Source organism: Aulonocara sp. 'chitande type north' Nkhata Bay, linkage group LG5, assembly GCF_057382095.1.
Source record: "Aulonocara sp. 'chitande type north' Nkhata Bay isolate Kocher_YH1m ecotype deep benthic linkage group LG5, A_spYH_male_GT1.1, whole genome shotgun sequence".
Lineage (NCBI taxonomy): Eukaryota > Metazoa > Chordata > Actinopteri > Cichliformes > Cichlidae > Aulonocara > Aulonocara sp. 'chitande type north' Nkhata Bay.
In genome coordinates this window covers 20,528,435-20,554,121 of record NC_141348.1, presented here as the reverse complement: position 1 = coordinate 20,554,121, position 25,687 = coordinate 20,528,435, and the positions used below count along the sequence as shown (strand labels likewise).

The following is a 25,687-nucleotide window of genomic DNA, read 5'->3' as shown; positions in this document are numbered from 1 at the left end:
GGTCATTTCAGACAAGAGCCAAGGGAAGGATTTGATTCTAGGGGAAACATCGCTAGGCTGTATTATGACGTGTGATCACCCAACCTACAAAGCCCTAGGTAAGTCAATGGTATAATGGGTGAGGCCTGGGAGCTTCTGAAGGAGGACCTTCTTCAAATTCCACCTCCACTTGATGGACGTTTGCAAGCTGCACCATCTGTGTTTGTTTTCTCATTTGATGGCAATGATCCACGTAGTTGTAGGCCGTATAATGAAGTCCTACCAACAAACCTACCAAGCCCTAGATGGTGACCAAAATAGCTTTGCCGAAACCCAGGATCGAACTAGGGTCCTTTAGATCTTCAGTCTAAAATGTTGTCCCACCCAAAGTACGATAGAAAAAAAGTTAAAGTTTGACGTATCGAGAAACCCAAGGTGGATGTTTGCAAGCTGCTTGGACTTTGCTTCAAATGTCAAGGTCACAAAAAGTTGTGCGCTGCCTGTGTCAGTTTTTGTTGGTGAAGCATTCAGTTGCGAGCTTGAAAGCTGCAGCTGTGTGAAGTGATAACAACTATATGCTGAAGAGCATAAAAATGTGGACGTGTCCGCCGTGGTTTGTTTACAATAATGTATTGTGTAAGTACTATTGCTGTATGGGTCACTCAATGTAAAATCCATAAATTTACTTAACTTACTCCTATCATACAAAATATTTGTAAAGCGGATTCTGACTCATTATTTATATTACATGCGCAAACACTATACATCCATATTTTATTCACATTAGAACACAGAAAACAATACTAATATTAGAATTTAGAAGAAGAAATTTTACTGTTTCATGAAAAATATAACTTCATTTTCAATTTCATGGCAGCATTACATCCATCCATCCATTCGCTTCCGCTTATCCTTTTCAGGGTCGCGGGGGGCGCTGGAGCCTATCCCAGCTGGCATAGGGCGAAAGGCGGGGTACACCCTGGACAGGTCGCCAGTCTGTCGCAGGGTGGCAGCATTACATCTCAAGTGAATTTCCAGGAAAGGCAGGAAAATAGGGTGTTGCTAGCAAGAAACAGCTAGGCTAATTCGCATCTACTAAATTATAGACTAATTTCAAAATAATGTTGTGTAAAAAAAAAAGTAAATAAATTGAATAATTAATCATCTCCTCTACGTAGTATCAAATAATCTGGACAAATTTCTGTGCATAAAGCGAAGACTGATTATTATTCTGTCATCAGCTCGCCTGAAACCTGTTTATTCTGTGCAAAGCGCTAACTTGTTTCTGACCATTTTCTCCTGTATATAGATTCCCCTGGAACTGTTCCTGTTTCCTGTCCTGGATTGTCTGAGAGCGGCTGAGTGGCGAAGTGCGTGTGGGACAAAAAGTATGAGTGTCTGACGAGGAGTGTGGAGAAACAGCGAAGGAGCATTCATATGTGGACTTCTCCCTTTCTTCCCCCACAGATTCCTGGAGCTCTGCACTTTGTATATATCACACGTTTTCTGTAAAAACAAACAAACAAACTACTGACTTGTCTTTTGAAAGGAAACCTTGGTCTGCACCTGAGTCCATTCGGTACTCCGGTGTATGTATCTCTACATCTACTCTATTTCTTGTAAGAGTAGCTCTCCTGATACTTCAAGCCCTTAGCCAACCCTTCCTTCTCTTTTTTTTTTTTTTTTTTTTTTTTTAACCTTAGAGAATAATATGTCTTGTGTTGCAGTTGAATCATCTTAACTGGGTCCCAGTTTTGTCAAAGGTAGCTACAGTAGTAAATCAGCTCTCATTTATAGACAGATTTTCTAAATAGAAAGTGTCTGTATACCACACCTGAGGTCTTGTTCCATTAATTGGACTCCAGATTTACTCCTTCCTGAGCCAAACAGCTCAGCCTAAGCCCAGCCATCTCACTGAGGGTGGTTGGTTGGTGCACAGCAGATGTTTGACTTTCAGTCTTGGGATTAATCATTTCTAGCCCCAGGCATCAGAATCAGTTCATTAAGTACATTTAAACCCCTGAAACTTCTTTTGTGGATCCTTTGTTCAATGTGGAAAGAAGCTCTCTTCTTTATTTCAAAACCTAAAACTTTGCAGTGTGTCAATGTGTTTGTAACCCTGGTAAGATTTACAGCAATCAGAAGTACAGGGTTCTTTGAATGCATCGTAGTCCTTGTCTGATAGTTTAATTTCCGGGCTTGCCCTGAAGGCACCATCTGCAGCTCCGTGCACGTGAAGGTGTGGTGTAGAGGAAAAAGGACGGCAAGGAAAAACTCCATGCTGCCGCGGAGCACGGTTTTTTCCAGTTGAAAGAGAGGAAAGAGGTTTAATTAACATTTGTGAGAGAGCTGTCGTTAGCGGTGAACCACAGACGGGTACCTACCTGAAAGGAGCCGGAGTATTTCTTTGAACTTTTTGAACTATTCTGGTGAGTTAGCCTAGCTCACTTAGCACCGCTATTGCAGTTCAATGCACTGGAAAAAATAACTAACCAGTCAGAATAGTAGTAAATGTGTTTAATGATGTTTAAGATGTGTTTTCATAGTATTGCAATGTTGTGACAGTTTTGTTTATTATGAGTGTCTAATGTTTTTACTTTCTTGGGCCTGCTAGTTCAGCCGCGGCCAGCTAAGTGGTTATGCGCAGTTCACGTGCAATAGCTGTGCTGTTACTGTAACTGCGGGTGATGCACAGTAATACGGTGTATTTACTTTTAATGTGTCACAAGATGCAGATTTATTTTAATATTTCAAAAGAACCAAGGACATTAGGAACAAGGACATTTAAGGAATGTGGACATCTAACATCCTGCGTATTTGTGTGCAGACTGGTTTTTTTTTGAGGTACAGTTCCATGGGTGCCAAGTGAGGAGCTGGTATCGTGGGTCTAAGACACTGTTGCTGCTGTGGAGGCCTTCTCTGTGTCAGGACGCCGACACGTTGATGCCTGCCGTACCAGGAGGGCGGTAGGGAAAAAAACAAAAGGAAGCCCACCTGAGAGATACCTTATCATTTTCTTTGCTACTTTTTCTCCGCCTGAGATTCAGGTCGTTTTCAGTTCTTAACCCAGGACAGTGGGTAACTGAATAAACTGACACCATAAGGAACTGGACACTCACATGCTATTTTCTTTTCTTTTTCCTTTTCTTTGGGGTGTTGAAATATTGTGTTTCTTGTCTTACATCTATTTTGATTGTTTCAATTATTTTTGTGATGCATTTGAGATGGTTACTGCATTTGAAGGTATCCCTACATTGAGGATGAGCAAAGGGAACTGATCCAAAAGGAAATATATAAAGCAAACTTTGTTTCATAAACCTGTGGTCGTGCGTGTTATGTGGGTTGAAAGTCTCATTGCTCTTACAGAGTTGCTACCGCCAATCTCCTTCCCAAACCTAGATTCGGATATTGTAGACATTGCACTTGGGCGAGCAGTATAGATCATCTCTTTATAGATAGAGGGACACACGTCCAGGTTACATAAAAAGTGGCGAGCCAGCCAGGAGATTGGTTAATAGTAGCTTTCTGATCTTCCACCCCACACTACGCACGTTTGAGATTTTTGAGATTTGTTCCACTGAGTCAGGTATGGATATTTGCAATCGTTTTGAGGTTAATGGTCAAAACTCCCTGTATGTAACAGGTATAGGACCAGAATACACAGATGAGGAAATAACTGCTGTGTTCAAAGTTAATGGAGATATTTCTAAATTAGTGAGGATCCCTGACGAATCAGGACAACCAGAGGGTAGAGCCCTGGTCCAGTATGCATCTGACAGGTCTATCTCTAGAATCGACCCCATTACTTTGGGTACCGTACCAAGTCCAAAGGACCCAGCTGTGATGTGGTTTGCGAGGACCATTAGAGATGTTTGTCAGGAAGTGGTGGGGAGGGAGATAGCTTGCAGATACCTGGACGAACTAAAGTCTGTCGCAGGCAGTGGCAGGAAAGGTTTCTTGAATGTGCTTCAGGAGGAACTGCATGGGAACCAGGGCACATCACATGACGTACACAGTAATGCTACACAGCCCTATGCAGCTCAAAATGCTAACACACCTAATAATGATCAAAATGAGCCTGCAGAGCCCACACATGTTTATAGTGCATCTGCTAGTTTACCAACGAGCCCAGTCCACATCAGTGAGGATGTTTTTAACCCCCCCCCAGATCCAGAGAGTGATTGTGGAGCATGTCATCCGAAGTGAGTCCACCACTTCACCATCCCCACAAATAAGGTTGCGCACCTTCTCTGGGCGGATGCCAAGGCCAAACGGTGAGGTGGACTACGAAACATGGCACACCCAAGTTGATCTTCTCCTTAACGATCCTTCCTTGAATGATGCTCACAAGGTGAGAAGGATTCTTGAGAGCTTGCTGAGTCCAGCAGCTGATGTTGTGAAGCCTCTTGGCATCTCTTCACCACCAAGTGTCTACATCACTCAACTTGATTCTGCTTTTGGTGTTGTGGAGGATGGAGAGGAGTTGTTTGCGGCATTTCTCGGCTCTAACCAAGATAGTGGAGAGAAGCCATCAACATACTTGAACAGGCTCCATAGCCTCCTCACAAGAGCAATTTCTAGAGGGGGAGCCTCAGCTGGAAATTCCCATGATCATTTGCTCAGACAGTTTTGTAGGGGCTGTTGGGATCAGAGCATCATCATCGGCTTACAGTTAGAGTGCAAAAAGGGAAATCCACCAACATTTCCTGAATTCCTCCTCATGCTGAGAACTGAGGAAGACCGCCGTTCCACAAAGCTAGATAGGATGAAAAAGCATTTAGGTGCTTCGAAAGCTAACATGTATGCCCACCATGTTTTTGATATGCCCTCTTATGACTGTGAGCCTGTCCCACTGCCTAACTCAAAGCCGAATGAGACATCAAAGCTTGAAAAGAAAGTAAATGAGCTAACTAAACAGTTGGAAAAGCTAAACAAAAAGCCACCGAGCCTCACTCATGATAGTAATCCTCCCCTAGTGGTAAAAGCAAAGCGAGATGAAACCTCTGATATTGAGAACAAGATAGCTGAACTGACAAAGCAAGTTGAAAAACTAGCACAAAATCAGAGAGAGAGAGTACTGAAAAGACCGTCTGCTTTGCAATCAGTAGTAGTAACATGAAGAGGGGCCTTAAGGTGCCTGGAATGCCGAGGCCGTGGTTTTGTTTTAAGTGTGGGGAAGACAACCACATTGCTGCTCACTGCTCCAATGAACCCAACCCCGCACTGGTTCGCAAGAAAAATGCAGAACTCCGGGAGAGGCAGGATAAGTTTTTAGCTCAGCAGGCTGCTTCCCCATTCACTTTAAACTAGTAGCAGCTCCTGTTGTGGGACGTCCAGGAGCTGCAGTTGATGATAACCCCTGTCCCAACAGATCAGTTGATGGTGCTGGAACACAGAAGAAAGTCATAACCCACACAATGACTGAAACCTACCGTTGCACAGAGCGATCTATACCTGCAGGGCTTGTAGGTCCTCGTTGTGCGGCTTCTGTCTTTCTTGAGGGTGTGCAGTGTGAGTCCATAATGGACACCGGCTCACAAGTTACAACAGTGTCCGAGTGTTTCCATAAGAACCATCTGTCTCACTTACCTATACATCCAATTCATGCCCTTCTTGAAATCGAAGGAGCAGGTGGACAGCAGGTCCCCTATCTTGGTTACATAGAAGCGCGTGTCACTTTCCCGCTGTCTGTTCCTGGCAGGAAAGAGGAGCTAGTCGTGTTAGCACTTGTGGTGCCAGAGTGTCAGTTCAACAGCAGGACCCCCCTGTTGATTGGTACCAATGTGTTTTTACGACTTTATGAACAAGTACTTGAACAGGATGGTCCAGAGGTTGTTTGCAAACTCTTCTCTAGAGATTTTGCAGTGATCTTCCAGCATATTGCCCAGATCCATGACCTCAACAACCATGCTCATCCTGTCAGGTTACATGGTGGAAACCCCATCACCATCCCTGCAAAACAAAAGTGCTGCATCACAGGTGATGTCAGGTTGAAAAGGAACAGTCAGACCACATTTGTGCTTGAACCCAATGAACATCACAGGTTGCCAGGTGGCGTGTTCCTTGAAGCTGCTCTGATGGACATTCCATTTAAGTCTAGCTGCAAGGTCCCGGTCGTCCTGCGCAATCTTAGTGACCATGATGTTACGCTGCAGCCAAAATGCATCATTGCTCAAATATGTGCAGCTCAGCAGGTCACATCACTTGGACCAGTGAAAGGTGACTCTCATCACAATAAGCCTGACAGTGACAACCTCGAGTTCAATCTTGATGATTCACCAATATCTGAACAATGGAAAGATCGTATCATCACCAAGCTTAGATCTATTCCAGAAGTCTTTGCTGTGGATGACCTGTCATATGGTCACACCACTGCAGTGAAACATCACATCAGGCTACATGACGAGACTCCTTTTAAGGAGAGGCCAAGGCCTATTCATCCCAGTGACAGGGAGGCAGTCAAGGAGCATCTTAAAGAACTGCTTGATGCAGGAATCATTAAAGAGTCACAGAGCCCTTTTGCATCCCCAGTGGTCTTGGTCCGGAAAAAGAATGGTTCTATCAGGTTATGCATCGACTACAGGAAGCTAAATGCTCGAACCATCAGAGATGCATACGCTCTTCCGAACATTGAGGAGACCTTTGCTGCCCTTAGCGGTGCTAAATGGTTCTCCGTCATGGACCTTAAATCTGGTTATTACCAGGTTGAGATGGCCGAAGAAGACAAGCCTAAAACCGCTTTCACGTGTCCCCTCGGCTTCTTTGAATTCAATCGCATGCCTCAGGGTGTCACGAACGCACCAAGCACTTTTCAGCGCCTTATGGAAAGGTGTGTCGGTGACTTGCATCTCAATGAGGTATTGGTGTTTCTGGACGACTTGATTGTCTTTTCAGACACATTGGAAGAACATGAAGCACGACTCATGAAGGTGCTGAACAGTCTTAAAGATTTCGGTCTAAAGCTTTCTCCGGAGAAATGTCACTTCTTTAAGACGTCAGTAAAGTATCTTGGTCATGTCGTGGATGCACGAGGAGTTCATACTGACCCTGACAAGATATCCGCCTTGAGAGACTGGCCTCGTCCTTCAAATAGGAAAGAGCTTAAATGTTTCTTAGGCTTCGCTGGGTATTATCGGCGGTTTGTCGAAGGATATTCCCAGATAGCCAAACCTCTTAATAGCCTGACAGCAGGCTACTATCCACCAAAGAAAAGGGGCAAAGTGTACAAGAGGGAACGCTTCACGACTCTGTGAGCCCTAATGCACCGCTCGGTGAGGAGTGGACTTCGGAGTGTGAGAGTGCATTCAGAACCCTGATCAAGAAACTGACGTCTGCGCCCATCCTTGCTTTTGCGAATCCACAACTACCATATGTTGTACATACTGACGCTTGTCGCGATGGATTGGGGGCAGCGCTCTATCAAGAGCAGGAGGGGAAGCTCAGAGTTGTCGCGTATGCCAGTCGAGGTCTTTCCAAGAGCGAGAGAAACTACCCTACGCACAAACTCGAATTCTTGGCCTTAAAGTGGGCCGTTTGTGAAAAGTTCAGTGATTTCCTTTATGGGTCAAGTTTCACTGTGCTTACCGACAACAACCCCCTCACATACGTCTTGACATCTGCGAAGTTAGATGCTGCTGGTCATCGCTGGTTAGCCGCTCTTTCTACTTACCAGTTTACCATCAAGTACAGAGCAGGGCAGGCCAACCGCGATGCAGATGGGTTATCCCGGCGGCCTCAAGGTCCGCCTCTTGAGGATGAAGCTTTCACTAAAGAAAGAGAGAGAATAGAGGACATGAAAAAACGGTTCATGGAAGCAGGAGATGACATGGATCATGAGGTGTTCTCTGCATTATGTCAACGTCATCTTGTGATGGTTAAAGATGAACGTCACCCTCATTCAGAGCAGCCTGTCATTGCGGAGTCTCTTGTTGTCGACCCTTCTGTAGTGCCTGATGTTTTCGATGAGGACACTTTACCATCCATGGCTAACTCTGACTGGTGTAATGCTCAAAATAATGATCCGTCTCTCTCACGTGTCATCACCTTTGTGAGGAGAGCTGTAAAACCCAGTTTCAGAGAGACAAACCTTGAACATCCCGATGTCAAACTTCTTTTTAGGGAGTGGAAAAAACTTGAACTCAGGGATGGTGTCCTGTACAGGAAGTGGTCTGAGCGAGGCGAACTGGTGTATCAGTTGGTCTTACCCGAACAGTTCAGAGAGAGGGCACTGCAAGGAGTGCATGATGATGTTGGCCATCTCGGTTCTGAGCGTGCACTTCAGCTTGCTCGTGCCAGGTTCTACTGGCCGAGAATGGGCAGAGACATCGAGGAGAAGTGCAAAAAGTGCGAACGCTGTTTCAGGCGGAAGGCTGTGCCTCAGAGGGCCGCGCCTTTGGAAAACATTTCTGCTACTTATCCACTTGAACTTCTTTGTATGGATTATCTATCCCTTGAGCCGGATGATAGAGACACGAGAAACATTTTAGTCATCACCGACCACTTTACAAAATTTGCTGTGGCGGTGCCGACTAGGGATCAGAAAGCCAGAACTGTTGCGAAGGCTTTATGGGAGAACTTTATTGTTCACTACGGGTTCCCCAGTCGTCTGCTCAGCGACCAGGGCAGGGACTTTGAGTCTAAGACGATCAGAGAACTCTGCACACTGATTGGAGCAGACAAAGTTCGTACCACCCCGTACCATCCCCGGGGAAACCCAGTGGAACGATTTAACCGGACCCTCCTTGGTATGCTAGGGACCCTGGAAGAAAGAGACAAATATCATTGGAGAGATTTTGTCAAACCTCTGGTCCACGCATACAATTGCACGAGAAACAGTACAACAGGCTATTCGCCTTACGAACTAATGTTTGGTAGGCAGCCCAGACTGCCGATTGATCTTGTCCTGGGAATCCAACCTGATATGGCAAGTCACAAGACCCACTCAGAGTATGTCAAGGGCCTTCGTCAACGCCTACAGGAGAGCTACTCATTAGCTGCTAAAAATGCCAAGAAGATGGGAGAGAAGAACAAGGCTAGGTTTGACAGGGAGGTCAGGGCAGCTGAACTCTTAGAAGGGGATAGGGTCTTAGTGAGAAACGTGAATATCAGGGGGAAACACAAACTGGCAGATCGGTGGGAACAGAAAATCCATGTTGTTGTCAGACGGATTAGCGACAGTCCTGTTTATGTAGTCAAACCTGAGACAGGGGAGGGGCCACACCGTACGTTGCATAGAGACCTTCTTTTCCCGTGCGGGTTCCTACCTGTAACTGAGATCAGAGAGCAAAGTTCTTCCACTGACGCATCGAGGAAAATGAGACTGAGGGGCAAAACAACAAAAGGCGTGCAAGGGGACACTGATTGTCAGGAGGGCGAGTCGTACAGTGATGAAGATGAACTGTATCCTAATACATGGATGCCAGAAATCATCACGAAGGGTCCTTCAGCCAGTTTCCAGGGTATTAAACCCAGACACCCCTTCTTTTGTGCCCCAAAGTTCCGCACACTTACCTGAAAGACCTACTCACGAGCTTCAACCAGGAACTCCTTATGTTAGCTCTGAGAATAGTGGTTCAGTTACACATCCTACTTCACACTGTAGGACTCCGGACCATATTGTCATTGATATTCCTGAACCTGATGTGACACAAATCTCACCTGATGAAGAGAACACAGATCTCATCACCACAGACCCTGTAGTTGCAGACACTGACAATGTAGTATCTGAGAGTCAAGAGTCCGAGAACGCAAGTGTCCGGCGTTCTACTAGGGAGAGACGTCCGCCTCGGAAACTCACCTACGATGAGCTGGGGGAGCCTTTAACCTTGGCCATTAGTTCATTCTTTCAGGCTTTAGGGGCTGCTATTTCACATGTGTCTGTACCGGTAGGGGCAGGTATGCATGCTGGGACTCATGCAGTCTAGAGGGGGAGAATGTAACCCTGGTAAGATTTACAGCAATCAGAAGTACAGGGTTCTTTGAATGCATCGTAGTCCTTGTCTGATAGTTTAATTTCCGGGCTTGCCCTGAAGGCACCATCTGCAGCTCCGTGCGCGTGAAGGTGTGGTGTAGAGGAAAAAGGACGGCAAGGAAAAACTCCATGCTGCCGCGGAGCACGGTTTTTTCCAGTTGAAAGAGAGGAAAGAGGTTTAATTAACATTTGTGAGAGAGCTGTCGTTAGCGGTGAACCACAGACGGGTACCTACCTGAAAGGAGCCGGAGTATTTCTTTGAACTTTTTGAACTATTCTGGTGAGTTAGCCTAGCTCACTTAGCACCGCTATTGCAGTTCAATGCACTGGAAAAAATAACTAACCAGTCAGAATAGTAGTAAATGTGTTTAATGATGTTTAAGATGTGTTTTCATAGTATTGCAATGTTGTGACAGTTTTGTTTATTATGAGTGTCTAATGTTTTTACTTTCTTGGGCCTGCTAGTTCAGCCGCGGCCAGCTAAGTGGTTATGCGCAGTTCACGTGCAATAGCTGTGCTGTTACTGTAACTGCGGGTGATGCACAGTAATACGGTGTATTTACTTTTAATGTGTCACAAGATGCAGATTTATTTTAATATTTCAAAAGAACCAAGGACATTAGGAACAAGGACATTTAAGGAATGTGGACATCTAACATTCTGCGTATTTGTGTGCAGACTGGTTTTTTTTTGAGGTACAGTTCCATGGGTGCCAAGTGAGGAGCTGGTATCGTGGGTCTAAGACACTGTTGCTGCTGTGGAGGCCTTCTCTGTGTCAGGACGCCGACACGTTGATGCCTGCCGTACCAGGAGGGCGGTAGGGAAAAAAACAAAAGGAAGCCCACCTGAGAGATACCTTATCATTTTCTTTGCTACTTTTTCTCCGCCTGAGATTCAGGTCGTTTTCAGTTCTTAACCCAGGACAGTGGGTAACTGAATAAACTGACACCATAAGGAACTGGACACTCACATGCTATTTTCTTTTCTTTTTCCTTTTCTTTGGGGTGTTGAAATATTGTGTTTCTTGTCTTACATCTATTTTGATTGTTTCAATTATTTTTGTGATGCATTTGAGATGGTTACTGCATTTGAAGGTATCCCTACATTGAGGATGAGCAAAGGGAACTGATCCAAAAGGAAATATATAAAGCAAACTTTGTTTCATAAACCTGTGGTCGTGCGTGTTATGTGGGTTGGAAGTCTCATTGCTCTTACAGAGTTGCTACCGCCAATCTCCTTCCCAAACCTAGATTCGGATATTGTAGACATTGCACTTGGGCGAGCAGTATAGATCATCTCTTTATAGATAGAGGGACACACGTCCAGGTTACATGTTATTTTTAAAACTGAGGTAAACTAAAGCTGCTGCTTAATATGTGCACGCTTTATTTGATTTTGCAAATCGGGCTGAGGGCTCCCTCCACATTCTTCAACTACACCTTTACAATTATTCCACTTTGAAAACAAAAGAATAAGAATAAGAGAATTTAAAGAATACATTAAAAGCACCAAATTACCATAACATTTAAGCCCATGATGAGTATATGTAAACTTCTGACCACAGTTGTAGATCTCAGTTTATGAGGGAATAAAACAACACTGAAAAATTACATGAGCTGAGAAACACAACACAAAGGTGGCGTGAAAGATGATTATTGGTTTGAAGACTTGACTTTCAATAGTGCACACATATCTGTATCTGGTAATAACATGCAAAATTAGTCAAATATGTCATGCCTCTATGCTGTATTTCATTAAAGACTACTGATAATATTCTGCTGTAATCATTTTTGTATATTTTTTTTGTCGGTGTAATCAAACATCATCAATCAAACCCAAGCTTCCTTTTGTCCAATAACAACACGGTCATCTTGTGCTCTGCTCTCTCTTCGCTACATCCCAGATCCTTCATCCACCACAGTTTCCTTCCCAGGGCTCTGCTACAGGACAACAGTATTTCAGCCAGGCTCTACTCACAAACCTCTTGTGAATTGTAAAAAAATTTTGCTCTTTTTAATAGGATAATAAATGCAGGATTCAACTTCAAGTAATTACAGCTTACATAGTTTATGTCCTTCTGGGAAGCATCTCCATTATACCGCAGGCTGGAACTCTCCTCCTGTAAATGAGTTGTTATATTCATGAGCTCTCTCTAGCAGAGGTCTCTGTTAATAATAATAATGCTGTATGGGTTAGATTTATGCAAAGCAACACAACAAATACCCAAGTGTACAACATGACAGACAGCCCACTTAATCACATTCCACCTCTCTGCTGGCTTTCACGCTGGTTATCTGATACGTGTAGCAAATGCACTAAGTAACAAAGTCAGTGTTAATGGGCTTCGCAGTGTCTTCAGATTCCAGGCCTGGTATGCAGGAACACGGTAATGATACATGTCTCAGTGCCTTGCTTGACTAAGTTACACATTATGCCGGTTAAACAGAGGAGTGCTTCTCGACTTAGGAGTCCAGTTTCTGGGCATTGTCTTTGTTCTTTAGGTTTATTTTCGTGTGGATAGAATCTCAAGTCCATCTGGCCAAATGGGGACATGGCCTACTTTTACCTAAAATATTTCTCTTCACAGTGTCTGCAGCTACTGACATTTACACTTGTTTTGGGTTTTTTTTTGTTTGTTTGTTTTTTGTTTTTTGAGGACTGCAGAGAGGATTGTGGTGTGAAAGATCTGTAGATGACATACACTCTACATGCAGTTTAAAACGAAACAATGAAAAGGAAATGCATCAGTAATTAGTACAGAATGTCTCAGCATAAATTCCCTTATCTCCCTTAAACTCCCTTATCTGAAATGTGCTGGTTATTCAGCTCATTTTCTAACAATAACATTTTAGCATGTGAAGATGTTTCACTCGTTTCGTGCTGAGAGTTCCAAAATAGTCTGTATTGTCTACTATCAGAGAAGCAGTTGTTAAAATCAAAGTAAGCATAAGCTACAAGTGTGGGCGTAAATCTGTGGCACTTTCCTCCTTACTTACATTTCCTGCGTTCACGTCTATCAGCTCTTCAGCCTCACTGAGCTCGGTGCTGCTGCAGCCTCCGGGGAAACACCTTGATGGTTCCTCCTCTCTTGTTTTTTGCAAAAAGTCAGACGCTGTTGATTTTCTCAACAGTGCTGCCACACAAACAGGTGAGGCAGATACATTAATTTAACACCGAATTTCCTCTAGATGTAAATATTCTGTCCTATCGTAAAAACATTTCACCTCCGTCACAGATGTAGTTGACCGTGAGCATCACAATCAGCAGCTTTACCGCCATGTCTTCTTGCAGACTGTCATACGCTGGAATACTGTGCCCCCTTTCAGGTGCTGCTACTTTGTGTTTGTTACCTGAGAAATACCCACGCCCACCACCATCCCCAGCAGTAATCCCACAGGGACAACAAGAATTTGATGGATTTGCAGAGCGACAGGGAAGTAAGAACTGTGCGAAGGAGCACATCAGAGCTATACTCGGAAAGGTTTAAGAGTTATAAAATATTCTCAAACACTTCATAAAAGTTATCCAAAGGAGAAAAAAGTAGTAGCTTTGTTTGAGGAGCGACTCAGTCTAACTGACTCTGTACGAAGCTATTGTGGTAGAAGGTCATTAAGTCATGGACCTTTAAAACCTAATGTTCAAATCTGCAATTCTTCAATAGTGTGTGAAAGGTTATAAAAGAAAAACAAATTTACTCTGACTGAATCAGTTTCTATTTATGTTAAAGCAGTTGTTTTTTCCTTATTATACAGGATTTGTGCAGAACTCATTTGGAAGCTGCTGTTGTATGAAATGAAAATAGGAAATACTCCCAAAACTGGGAATTCTCATTATACAACTTTAACAGCTGTAAATGAATTACACTTCGCACAGCAATGCGTCAGATTGAGAGAGATCTTTCAGAGCAATTATGACTCCATCTAAAGATTTCTGTAACCACACTGGGTTCGTTTGTGTAAAATCATCGACATTTATAAAACTATCCGCATAATTCATGTAAATGAGAGGAACTCAGATCTGAGCCGCTACTCCTCCACATCGCATGGAGCCAGCTGGGGTGGAACGTTCGTCTTACTTGAATGCCTCCTAGGCGAGGTGTTCCCTCCATGTCCTAGCGGGAGGGAGGCCTCCCAGGACTCTCGGCCTCAGTGTTTCCGCGGATGAGCTGGAGTGGGTGGGAGGTCTGGGCTTTCCTTCTTAGGCTGCGGTCCCCACGATTAATGGATAGATGGATGCTGGATATTTGCCACTGACATGCAACTGGTATAGGTTATCAACTCTTTTCCAGTTCTACCTCTGCTATCTTGCGGATAGTCACTAGAGGGCGCCACTATTCTTTCTTTAGTGAGTTTCAATTAAAACCCGTAATCTTCTATTGTTTGCTGGGATTTCACGATGGGTTTGCTGCTTTAAATACCCGAGTTTACCAGCACTGAAGGTGCCTTTATTGTGTTTTCACAGGAAAATGTAGGTTTGAAACTGAAAGAGCACCTTTTTTGTCTTTGCTCCTCCTGCTGCCATCCTAAAGGTGAGAGGCAGCGTTTTTACAGGGGGATGCTGAGGTGAATGGGCTGGTCCACTTGCAAAGAATTGTGGCTGGAGGCAGTAGTAGGACCACGGTGAAGGATACACGGGATTAATTTGTTGCTCAAAAAAAAATTTTTTCCTAAGTAACTTACTCTGAAACTAAATATTAATTGTGCATTGGTGGAAGTATGCGCCTGTAGCGAAATCCCTGCAGCTTTTTTTTCTTCTTCTTTTCCCTCAGTGATTTCATCCATCACCAGCACTGCGCGCCTTGGTGCGCCTCCCTGACTCACGGTTGTCTCCTCGTTGTCACAACATGTGGATTATTTTGGCGTTTATTTTTGCAGCCGTCCGTCCCGAGGGGAGCTGGGGGTGTCAGCTACCCCATGACTGGAGACCGCAGACGGAAGCGTGCCGTGCCGAGCTGGCCGAGATCATCGTGTTTGCCAAGGTGCTGGCGCTGCACAAGGAGTCGTACAGCGTGTATAACTATCTGCCGTGGCAGCACGACACTGACCTGCTCTTCTCCGCCGAGATTGAGCTCCTGTGCGATCAGGCGTGGGGCAGCATGCTGGAGGTTCCTGCGGGTTCCAGGTTTAATGTCACCGGCCTCGGTTACTTCCCCTGCTTCTCCTACAGCGTCACCAAAGACAACAACTACTACTTCTTCCTAAGGTGAACTCACAGATGAATAAAGTTGGTATGGCATTAATCACGCGTGATAACAGATAGCTGTAGTCTGATTTGATGCCAGTCTCAGTTAAGCTTCACTCCTAAGACTTTAACACCATGCTCACCTAAGTTGCAAGCGCCTAGTTTAATTTGGTAAGAAGACTGTAAACGATACACTAGGAATCGGGCCCTCCTGTACAAGATGCTTAGCTCAAATGTTGCATTTAATTTCACACATCCTATATATTCAATGTGGAAATATAGACAAAGGGAGACAGCGTTTAAGGATTTTATATGTTTACACTAAAATATGCAGTGTGTGTTTTGTCCCTGACAGATGATCTCCTACAGGTCAAAAAGACGCTTAAATGTGCATTTGACTGCATTACATGAGAATCAGAAGATGATTACCTGACTAAGTTGGCTACCTGTCCATCTTTTTCTTAGGTCCTCTTTGACACAAGAGACAGTTAAATATTTAAAGAATAGAAGAACAAAAGGTTTAGTCAATAGCCATGTCATTGCTTTATATGATGAAAAATAATGATCACTAGCAGGTTTAAGTTTTCTTCATCCTCATTAAGTGCAGATGTGATTTATTCTCTATGAATAATGCAAAATCCACAGATGTCACGTAGCACTCTTTCCAATGAAAACCAGCACCTCATCAGGCCTGTGCTGAGATCTGTCATGGAAACAAAGTATTGTTGACAGATTTAGTGAATTCGCACTCGAAGTTCACTCAAAGGCAGATAACTGGCACCTGTCCCCCATACAGCATATTCTCTTTCAGTCATTATCTGTCTGTGACACCATCCCAAATTTGGTTAATGTGCCGAATAACCAACCAATTTCCAGATTTAAAAAAAAAAAAGACAAGAAAAGAAAAGAAAAGTATGCAACAAGTTAATTCCTAAATGTCTGTGTTGGACAGAAACAACACTGTTGCTCAGGAAACGTCTGTTGCTTTCCAGCTAGTGTAATTACAGAGCCAGACATTTCCAAGAGCTTGAAGGTAAATTACAAAGAATTTGTGAAGAGTTATGAGCACACCAGCGGTCAATACGACCACCTTTTGTCCTCCATATATGCACCAGTGTGTCACCTGACAAAAGGAGCGTGTGCTGACACGCCTTACAGATGAAGAGACAGGATATTCAGAGAGGGGTACTAAAAATGCATTCCTCAAGTTTAAAGTTTGTCTGTCCCACATGAGGGTATGTGGCAGAGCCAACAACAATAATGTTTTATAGCACATGTTACACCTCATATATGCAGAATTACGTGCACATGTGTGATAGTGTTTTGCTGTGAGTGGTGATAGCAAAAAGACTTTCATATGATTTTTTTTACTAGCCTGAGTTAATCACACCTTCAGGGACAGCTTTGCCGTCCCCCTGTTGCGATGGTGAAAACCATCCGGATGTTATCCCTGTAATCGGGGCAGGTGACCGCTATCGGAAACTTCCTAGAGCAAGTCGCAACAGAGTTGTGTTTAAGTGGAGACCTGAAGATAATTAAAAAGCCATGATTACTTCAGTAAAGCAATACAGTGGTCTTTGTCAATGTTTACCAAAGATATAATGGAGGAAAACCCCCAAATATGTTTGCCCACATTTTCCTTTAACTTCAGGGCATCTAGGATTGAAAGACTGCCAGTGTACTGCTTTTAACAGATGGTTTTTAAAAAAAAACAAAAAAAGCTCAAGAACCCAAGTAATTACTGGGATGGGAACAGTTATTACACTGTCATAACAACATATCAAATGACAGTGTGTGGCAAGACTCGTAACTTCATGTAAAAAAAAAATTGCAGAGATCAGAACAAAGCCTGAAAATTTCACCTTACAGTTTAACAGGGGGTGATGCAATCTGGGGGTTAATTGGCTGGCCAGGAGCAGCATTTCCTAAAGTCAAAGGAAGTGTGTGACTAAGCAAGACATAAAGCATTAATAGAAAGATCCAAAAATCCCCTGTGAGCGTGCACTTGGCGAAAGTGGGGGAGAAGAACACCCTTTACTTCTTCTGGAAAGCACAGGCCTGGTGAGTGAGAGGATGATTAATAATAATAATAATGGATACTTTATTGATCCCCATGGGGAAATTACTTGTTTTTCTCTGCATTTGACCCATTCACTCAGTGAAGCAGTGGGCAGCCCACTAAGCAGGCGCGCGGGGAGCAGTGTGTAGGGACGGTACCTTGCTCAGGGGTACCTCAGGGTAGCCGTTAAGTGGATTTGAACCGCCGACCTTCCGATCATGGGGCGACCACTTTACCTACTGAGCTATCCCTGCCCATTATTCGAAGCCATATGCTGTTATGCTGTTAGTAGCTTCATATTTACATATTTAAACAATCCAACTAAGTTTCCTGGTGATTGCAAACGTAGCAAATCGATTTATTTTCCAACGATTCTTTTAGCACCCTAAAAAAAAGAAGAAATAGATTTTAGTCTCAGTTTCGTGTGGTGTTTGACACCACAGCAACCAAATATTTAGAGAGTATTAAATCAAATGGTTTAGATGGGAGATGACATATGGCTTAAACAAATTGTGTTTGCATGTTCTGCTATGTGCGAGGTCGAGGCACCTCCTGTTTCCTGAACCTGAAACAGATCAGTTTAGTTTTAGTGGAGTACAACATCAAGTCCCAGACACTATAGTATCAAGTCCAAACTGAAAACTTCTCATCACAGTCTCCAGTGGATGTTCATTTCCTGTTGCAAAAGCCCCAAAAGCATAGTCTCTGACTAAAATAGTATTTCCAATCAATCATGAGTATAAGCTCCCTGGACAGAGCTGAGCATGGAGAAAAATGCAACTGAAGACCTCCCTCGGGACCTTTAAATGAGACAGATTGAGTGTTCTGCTTTAGCCATATGTTCGATGCAAAAACCTTAGCTTATAGTTCATTTTTTTCAGGATTTGTAACTTTTACATTAAAAATGAGGTAACCTAACACCGAGCCTTGAAGGAGGAGAAAGCTATACTTACTTTTACTCAAAGTAAGGTTTTTGAAGTACGCATGCTGCTTTTGCACTCTCGATCATGTACTAAACCGATACTCTGTGAAAAAAGAAAAAAGAAAAAGGATTTTCATTTCTTCAGACCTCACAGTGACTGTGATTACATCTCACCTTTGACATCTTCTGTTGAAGCAAAACATCAGCTTTCTTCTCGCTCTTTCAACATACACACAGATACCCACATATACAACACACACCCACACAGCTTCCTATAGGGACAGCCAAACTTTTGATGTCCCTTGAGGGATATGAGATGGAATCCAGATGTATGGAAACCCACTGCTTCAAGACTTCCTGAAGATATGAAACATGTTTTGTAAAAGCCTTTGGCTTGTCATTCGCTGGTTTGAGTCATCCGCATAATGCTTCAATTTGCATAAAAATAGAACAAGACCTGTTAACAATTCTCTAGAGATGTGTTTCTTTTTTTCCCCCAGATAAAGAAATTGTATATATGAAAATCATACAAATACTAAATGCCTAAATTCTCAGACAACAAACAAACATTGACTGAGTGGACTTGTGCAAAATGCTTATAGCGATTTTTGCACAAGTCCATTTATTTGCTTTGAGTGGACTTCTGGTGATAATTAAATGTTACACAATCTATTCTTCTGTCTGCGTGCATCTGTTTGTTTCCACACATTTGAGGTTTTTTTTTTTTTTTTACTGAAAGCCCACATTTCACTCTTGCTCGTCGCTGTATCAACAGACTCTTTCCCCTTTCTGTCATGCAGGATGGATGAGAATTACAACATCGTCCCCCACGGAGTGAACTTTCAGGACCCCATCTTTATCGACACCGCAGAGAATCACCGCATGTTTGCTAGCCTCTTCCAGTTTTCCAACTGCACGCCTGGAACTCAAGTCCACACCTTTACCCCGGAGTGGGAGGCTCAGGAGGACAGCCGGGTATGCAGATACTCAGACCCACCAAGAGAGACTTGATGTTTGACTCTCTTGAAGTCATCTGTTTAAATCCAGTTAGTGAGAAGGGGCGTGTTTTTCTCATTTAGCTGCTGCAAGTTCTGGTGGCTTCCCACATAGTACTTCAGGCAAAAAAGTATACTATAGGACATGATAGCCACAAGCATTGTGGTAAATGTGAAAAGTATTCAGTTTGACATCCTGTTCAAAGGACCTTAATGTGTTCTTACAGCATGGGAAACCAGAAGCACGTTTCTTTAGGTTTGGCTAGATCAGCGGTGCTCAAACTTTTTCTGGCACGCCTCGTTTCAGGGGCTGACAAAGGTTGATTCCTCACACCCCACAATTTACAGCCTGCATCCAGCAGTTGAACTTTACTTAAATGAAGGTTAGCGTAATAGCATCAGCAAACGTGCCATCCCTGCAGTGGCTCGAGAACCACTGGGCTAGATAAAAATTGGGACAAAGGACAAAAACATACAAAGAATCCTGAATAAAGTCGCTACATAAAGTAGAACAAACATAATTAAAATATTTTCAAAGTAAGTGGCCATTTTCTACAAAATAAAGCTCATGATTGCAGATCGGTGGTGTAGCAGTGCCACACTCTTACTCTTGTAATGCTTCTAATGATGCACATGAGATTATAACATGACCTTAATGAACCAGCTCAGTCTCCGCTTCACGCCCCTGCTGTCACTGCTGAAATGATTAAAGCATGTTTGTGTCTACACGTGCTTCTCCTAAACCTCGACTGAGTCAGTTTTGAAGGGGTTTCCAGCCGCTCACTGCTCTTTTATGTCCTTTAATGAATTTAAACCTTTTGGCATAAGCCCCCCCGCCCCCCCTGGTTCAGATCAGTTCACTCCTGTCTGGTTTTCATTTGCTGACTACTCATAAAAGAAAGAATCTGCCATGGGTTAAAAAAAAAGAAAAAAAGAAAAGAAAACATAGTTTTGTATTTCCATTAATGGAAAACTTTTTTTTTCTTTTGATCCGGCTTGTGATTATAATTACAGAGTGACGTCTTGATATCGGTGCCGCTTTGTTATATCACTCTGGTGATTAAATTTCCTTCTAGCAAAATAAAAACAGACTTTGCTTTTAGCGACCGCTGTTTGGACAGTTGACCTGAAGTCAAATCAGACTGGATAATATGTCCTGCATCTTATAGTCCAGTGTCAACCGGAGTAAATCAGATGGGGTGACGTCATGTTGTGATTTAACACTAAACGTTATTAGTAACATAAACATTATTTTAAGAAGCAGGGATTTTCCCACAGTTTTGTTTCTCACACTGATGGTGAAATATTAGTGTTAACGGGCCAAAAACAGTCTTGAGCCAGTGATAGGACACAGAGCCAACACTGATCACACAATGTAGGAAGACCGCAGCTTCAGGTTGCATACGGTCCAACTGTGCAAAAGTCTCAAGCTGCCTCTCATTTCTTTATATTTTCTTAGGAATATGTGACATAGGGAAGTGATTTATTGAGACATCTGAAAAAAAAAAATACAATATACACACCAAAAACTTTAACACGCTTGAAAGTCAATATTTATTATGAGCACCTTTATTCTTCAACACACCCTGAACTCTCTCATCAAGCTTTCTTGTCATTTCTTTAAGTAGTCTTCAGGAATAGATCTCCAGGTTTAATGAAGGACATTCAAAGCTCTGTGCCAAGATCATCCTACACTGCTTCAGTAATTAGGTTAAAACAGATTTAGATCAGACACATTAGAAGTCCTGGATATTGTCTGTGCTGGTTGGATGCATTTTAGAGAAACTTTAGAAAAAATGCAGAAAGAAAGAAGAAAAGTGTGGTTCACAGAAGAGGCAGGCAGGATCTTTTTAACAGTGTTGCATGTTGAGCTTGAGCCATTCTGGGGTTTAAACATCAGAATATATTTAATGCACTACGACATGCCCAAGCTACAGTATGTTTGGCCGGTTTGTGCTGTTAGGCGTGAAGGTAAAATGATACGATGCTTTTTTGAGGTAATGTACGTACGCAAAGACAAAAACAGTTGATTTTAGCACACTCGTATGTGTCTGCCAGGCAACCTGATGACATGACAATCACTAAATTGAGCCCTTTGGGGGCCTAAGATGTACCTGTGTGCCAAGTTTGGTTGCTCAGCTCTTTATTGTGTAGGAGGAGTCGGTGTACAAATAAAAACAACACACACAAATTTTGTCCCTTACATTAAATCTAAATAGATATTAAAAACAAACATATAATTAACAATTGTAATTAAATCATCTTAATTTTATCAGTTTTTCACTTGATGGCAATCAACTAGAAAATTTTGCAGAAGCTGAAAGTTTTTTTCCCGTCGTTCTTATAAATCCTTACAACTGTAGTTTGACACCATGTGTCATACAGGAGAGATGTTTATCTAACCGAAAAACCATATCTCCCAAATCCTGATTATACAAATTTGAATGTCATGTCTCTCCAAGCTCATTTCCCAAAAGACTTTAACAGTTTAATACAAAGTATGTTGAAGATGAATTACACTTATGAATTTTTCGCACTAGCTGCTATCATCTAATCCATCCATGGCGCCGTTCTAGGTTCAGCAGGTTTGCTTTTGGTCCACCTCTAACTGAACGTGTGCACAAAAACATAGATGTGCCACTTTACACTTTATGCTTCATAAAACATTTCTTTTAGCTCCTAAACTTCATTCTTTGCATTGTAAAGTTTAATATTTCCACAGAATTCGCTCTGGGACATATGGAAGAGCACATGGGCAAAACCCACAGCTAATATAACGAGAAGTAATGTACTAAGCAGCGATGTGGGCAGGCAGCCGGCAGCACATTTTTAACATTTCCTGAAAAACCATGAGTGGTGGTTATCTGATGAAGGAGAATTTACATCAGTGTTTCATGCTGGCCCGTGTGGAAGCATTAGGATCTGCTACGGAAATCCACACTCAAGCAGACAGGCATGCATTCTGAAGCATCTGGAGCTCGTTTTTTCACCCAGGAATGGTCCAGGCCTTTGGATGTCTGTCACAGGTTCCATCTCACAGTGGTGTCTCACTGAAATGGGAAAAGTATGTTGTGTAACAATTTTTCCCTAGTTGCTATAGAGCTGCACCGTTGCCCACAGTATTACATAAAGAGTGGGACTTGTGCTACACGATAATGCTTAAAACAGTTCACTGCCACAGTTACACAGCGAGAAATTCTCTGCTGTTTATACAAAAGCTAAAACACTGGAAGACCTATGAGCTGTTGGCACTAAAAACATAAATGATTCTCTCATTCGATTCTGGCATCAAGAGCAACAGATCTAGTAGGTGTTACATCTTAAATGTATCACAGAGAGATTTGACTTGACTCTAGCATTTAGCATGATTCATTGTGGGATAAAGCGCCAACTATGATTTCACTCAAGTTGCAGCGCAGGATGAAAATTTGTGGGAAAGCCTGCAGAATAAGGCTAACACTGGAATAATGAGAGATTAACTGTAACCTTTCACGTTTACCTAGTGTAAGACATCTCGTGCTTTTTCAGGTAATACAAACGTATTTGGCTCTGTTTTCCTTCTCCTCGCAGTTGCTGTGCTCCACCGTGCAGAAGGCTCTGTTTGAGGAGGAAGAGAGGGTGAGGACCCTCTCCCAGAAAGTGCGTTCCTTGGAGAAAGCCAACGGCCACCTGAGGGAAAAGGTGAAGACCATGAAACGTCTGCTACGCCAGGCTCAGCGAGAAACAACAAAAGAGCAGCAAACCCTCAGCTTCAAACAGATTTACGAATCGAAGAAGCCGCAAAGTCACCCCGATCAGGACACGACCCAGGACCAAAAGAACCAGCCGATTAAAAAGGCCCTCTCCAAAAAGCTAAAAAATTAGAGCTTCTTCCTGTTAACTAACGGAGAAGTGCTCTCTGTGAAGCATTAGTGGCAGATCAAACTGAAACAATAGCAAGTGAAATGTTGGGCGAGGTGACAGAAAGATCTAAGAACTCTGAATAAGCATGAAAGCCACTGTATTCTTCATGTCTTCCACAAGATTCGCCTTATTTCCAAAGAAGCATTCATTTTAACCCGCAGGATGATTCCTCTGCTTTGCTCATGCAACAAAGTTTAGTGCCTCACTCTTTAGTTTGTGGTTCAGTTGATCTGTGCCAGTGACATCATTGTTTCTCTGCACGACTGTACTGTCACCTAACCTACCCACAACTTATACCAGTGTGTACCGTTTCAGTTTATTTCAAGTGGCCGCACAAACAACTACTAGAAAGCTCATAGTTCAAAGCTTTTGAATGCCCAAACAACAGGGAGATAATGTTCAAACATTGGAAATGAAATATCTAAATCTGATATTTCTTGTTTCTGTGCTGGACACAAGCATTGTATACATTTTAGAATTTGTTTGTTTTTTTTTCTTGGTTTTGCTGTCAAAATTCTTCAAATCAAACATTGACTTTTGAGAGGATATGTGACAGTGTGGCATGTATTGTTTTAAATGATCCTATGTTTCCTGCGAGTGCTGAGGTACAAATAACCTTTTATTAACTCAGAAGTTTGTAAGTGCATGGCATTAGGTTGACTTCAGATGCTCACAATTACTGGCTGTGCAAGCTGGTGAGCTAAAATAAGCATGTGTGGGGTAAGTGGTTACAGGCCTGCATATTGATCTAGTTCTCTTTACGAGGAGCAACAAATATACCAAAGAATAAGGTGTGAAAAATATTTTTAAATTCAGTATTTGTTTGTGGGGGGGTTTCTCCCAAGAGTGCATTTTTCCAAGTTCACATTAATCTGTGATTTGTACTGAATCAAAGTGTCATTTTCGTATATAACAGGGTGCTGAGCACCCATTAATTCCAGCCAGTGAGCCTGGCATGGTACGGGATTGGCTTTTTCTGTGTCAGAAAAAAAAAGGTTGCTTTTGTTATACATTCTGTATTTGCTTTTGATATGATCTTGCTCTCTCTACAATGTAAACACCTGGCTTGCCTCGCCGATACAATAGCTTTTGTAATAGTGACTGTAGCTTTTTGGAATAAATTAATTTTTACAGAAAGTTGCAGTTGTCAGAGGTTTTTATTTCATTTGTCAATCAGATCTTTATGCTTCATCATTTTCCTCTTTTCAACACATTGCCAAAAACCGAGTGGGGCTCTGTGGAGGCCAATCCATGACTGATAGAGTTTCCCTGTGTTTTTTTGTTTGTTTGTTTTTTTGCTTTTACTTCATTAGCAGTGTATTTGTGATCTTTGTCATGCCGAAAAAATCAAGCTGTTGCAAATCAGATGCCTTACAGATGCTATTGCATGATGGATGAAAATGTGATGGTACTTTTCTGCATTTATAATTCCACCAGTTCTGAATAAAAAAAAACATAACATGGTCAGGTACAAAGACTGAGCTGATAATGAGTGAAAAAGAAGCCAATGTCCAAAGAAAAACACCTACAGGAAACCTGAACTAAATTAAAAATGACAAGAAAGGCTGGCTCCTTGGAAGGAAAATATAAAGAAATGAGGCTTGACTCACAGCTTTTGCACAGTACTGTAACTTTGAAAAAAGTCAGCGTTGCAGTGTTGGTCTCTGGATCTGTTTCCAGATCTGTCCAATCAGCAGCAGAAGAAAAAGGTTTCATGTAACAGTTTAAGGCAGTCATGCTTCTTTGTCTTCGTTTCCTGACATGACTGCATTCAGAAGTCCAACCGAGTTTAATGTTCCTAAGTTCTTTTCATCTGCAACACTGATACTTTCTAATAAATGTAGCCAAACAGCAGAACAAAGCCACTACTGAAAGAGCTGTGTTGCAGAGTGGTAATGATTTCATTTCGTAATGTTTCCTGCTTTCTGTGTTTTCCAGTCAAAAATGATAAATGCTTTCTGGCATACACAACATATTTAGTGTGATTCGCTGCTAATAAATCAAAAGTTCTCACAGACCCCAAAAGAAACATCAATCCTAAAAATAAATCAACCCTGCATTGACCCATTGCTCTCAAACTTTTGTCCACCTTGAATCTGGTGAACTTTCACAATGAACATTTATACAATGCAAAATCATCTTGGCAGATGAAATTTTCAACAAAATTTCCAAGAGAGCTGAACCAAATTTCTTCCACATGCTGCTGTCGCATAAAACGGGGGGAAGCCCCCTCTCTTTGTGTGTCCAGAGGAGAAATGAAAAACGGACACATTTCAAACACATTTTATGTCAGGAAGTCTCTTGCAGTTCTGTTGTTCTGCAGTAAACCAGACCATGATGCTTTTCTTCACAAGCATCACGTGGCCTCTTGAGCGAAGAAAGAGACTAGATCCACACTCCTCGTCTTTGCTTTGTTGACTCTTTCTTCTCCCTGTGAAACCATCGCATCCGACAACCTTGCCTGCAGCCAACTGTCAAGATCACATGGATCTGAGCCAAAGATGATACACACACACCGCTTTCTCAACATAAACCACCGTGCACAACCAAGCTGCAAAACAGATGTCAGGCAATGCGTTTGCACAGTGGTGGTCCACCTCGACAGGACCTGGCTATCTGTGAACACGGCTCGTTTATCTGGCCCCATTTTCCTTTTTAAATGCTGTTATTTTTCTCTG

At 42.6% G+C, this 25,687-nt stretch overlaps 1 protein-coding gene and 1 long non-coding RNA gene across 2 annotated transcripts; one reads left to right on the top strand and one right to left on the bottom strand.

The window, feature by feature from the left end:
* Positions 1-11,304: 11,304 nt before the first annotated feature.
* LOC147330279 (uncharacterized) lies at positions 11,305-13,520 on the bottom strand. The gene is made up of 4 exons (XR_015129085.1): positions 13,174-13,520; positions 12,946-13,082; positions 12,012-12,068; positions 11,305-11,889 (listed from the first exon to the last, which is right to left on the bottom strand). It is a non-coding gene; the product is annotated as an uncharacterized LOC147330279 (long non-coding RNA).
* An 867-nt stretch (positions 13,521-14,387) lies between these two features.
* On the top strand, positions 14,388-24,150 carry ccdc3b (coiled-coil domain containing 3b). Its single transcript, XM_086291958.1, has 3 exons — positions 14,388-15,151; positions 18,912-19,086; positions 22,677-24,150. The coding sequence occupies exons 1-3, from the start codon at positions 14,793-14,795 to the stop codon at positions 22,968-22,970; spliced, it is 828 nt and encodes a 275-aa protein (XP_086148084.1). The 5' UTR covers positions 14,388-14,792; the 3' UTR covers positions 22,971-24,150.
* The last annotated feature ends 1,537 nt before the right edge of the window (positions 24,151-25,687 follow it).

Coding starts and splice junctions, on each gene's coding strand:
- ccdc3b (XM_086291958.1), top strand. CDS start 14,793: ATGTGGATTATTTTGGCGTTTATTTTTGCAGCCGTCCGTCCCGAGGGG. Junction 15,152..18,911: donor AACTACTACTTCTTCCTAAG/GTGAACTCACAG, acceptor TCTGTCATGCAG/GATGGATGAGAATTACAACA. Junction 19,087..22,676: donor AGGCTCAGGAGGACAGCCGG/GTATGCAGATAC, acceptor TTCTCCTCGCAG/TTGCTGTGCTCCACCGTGCA.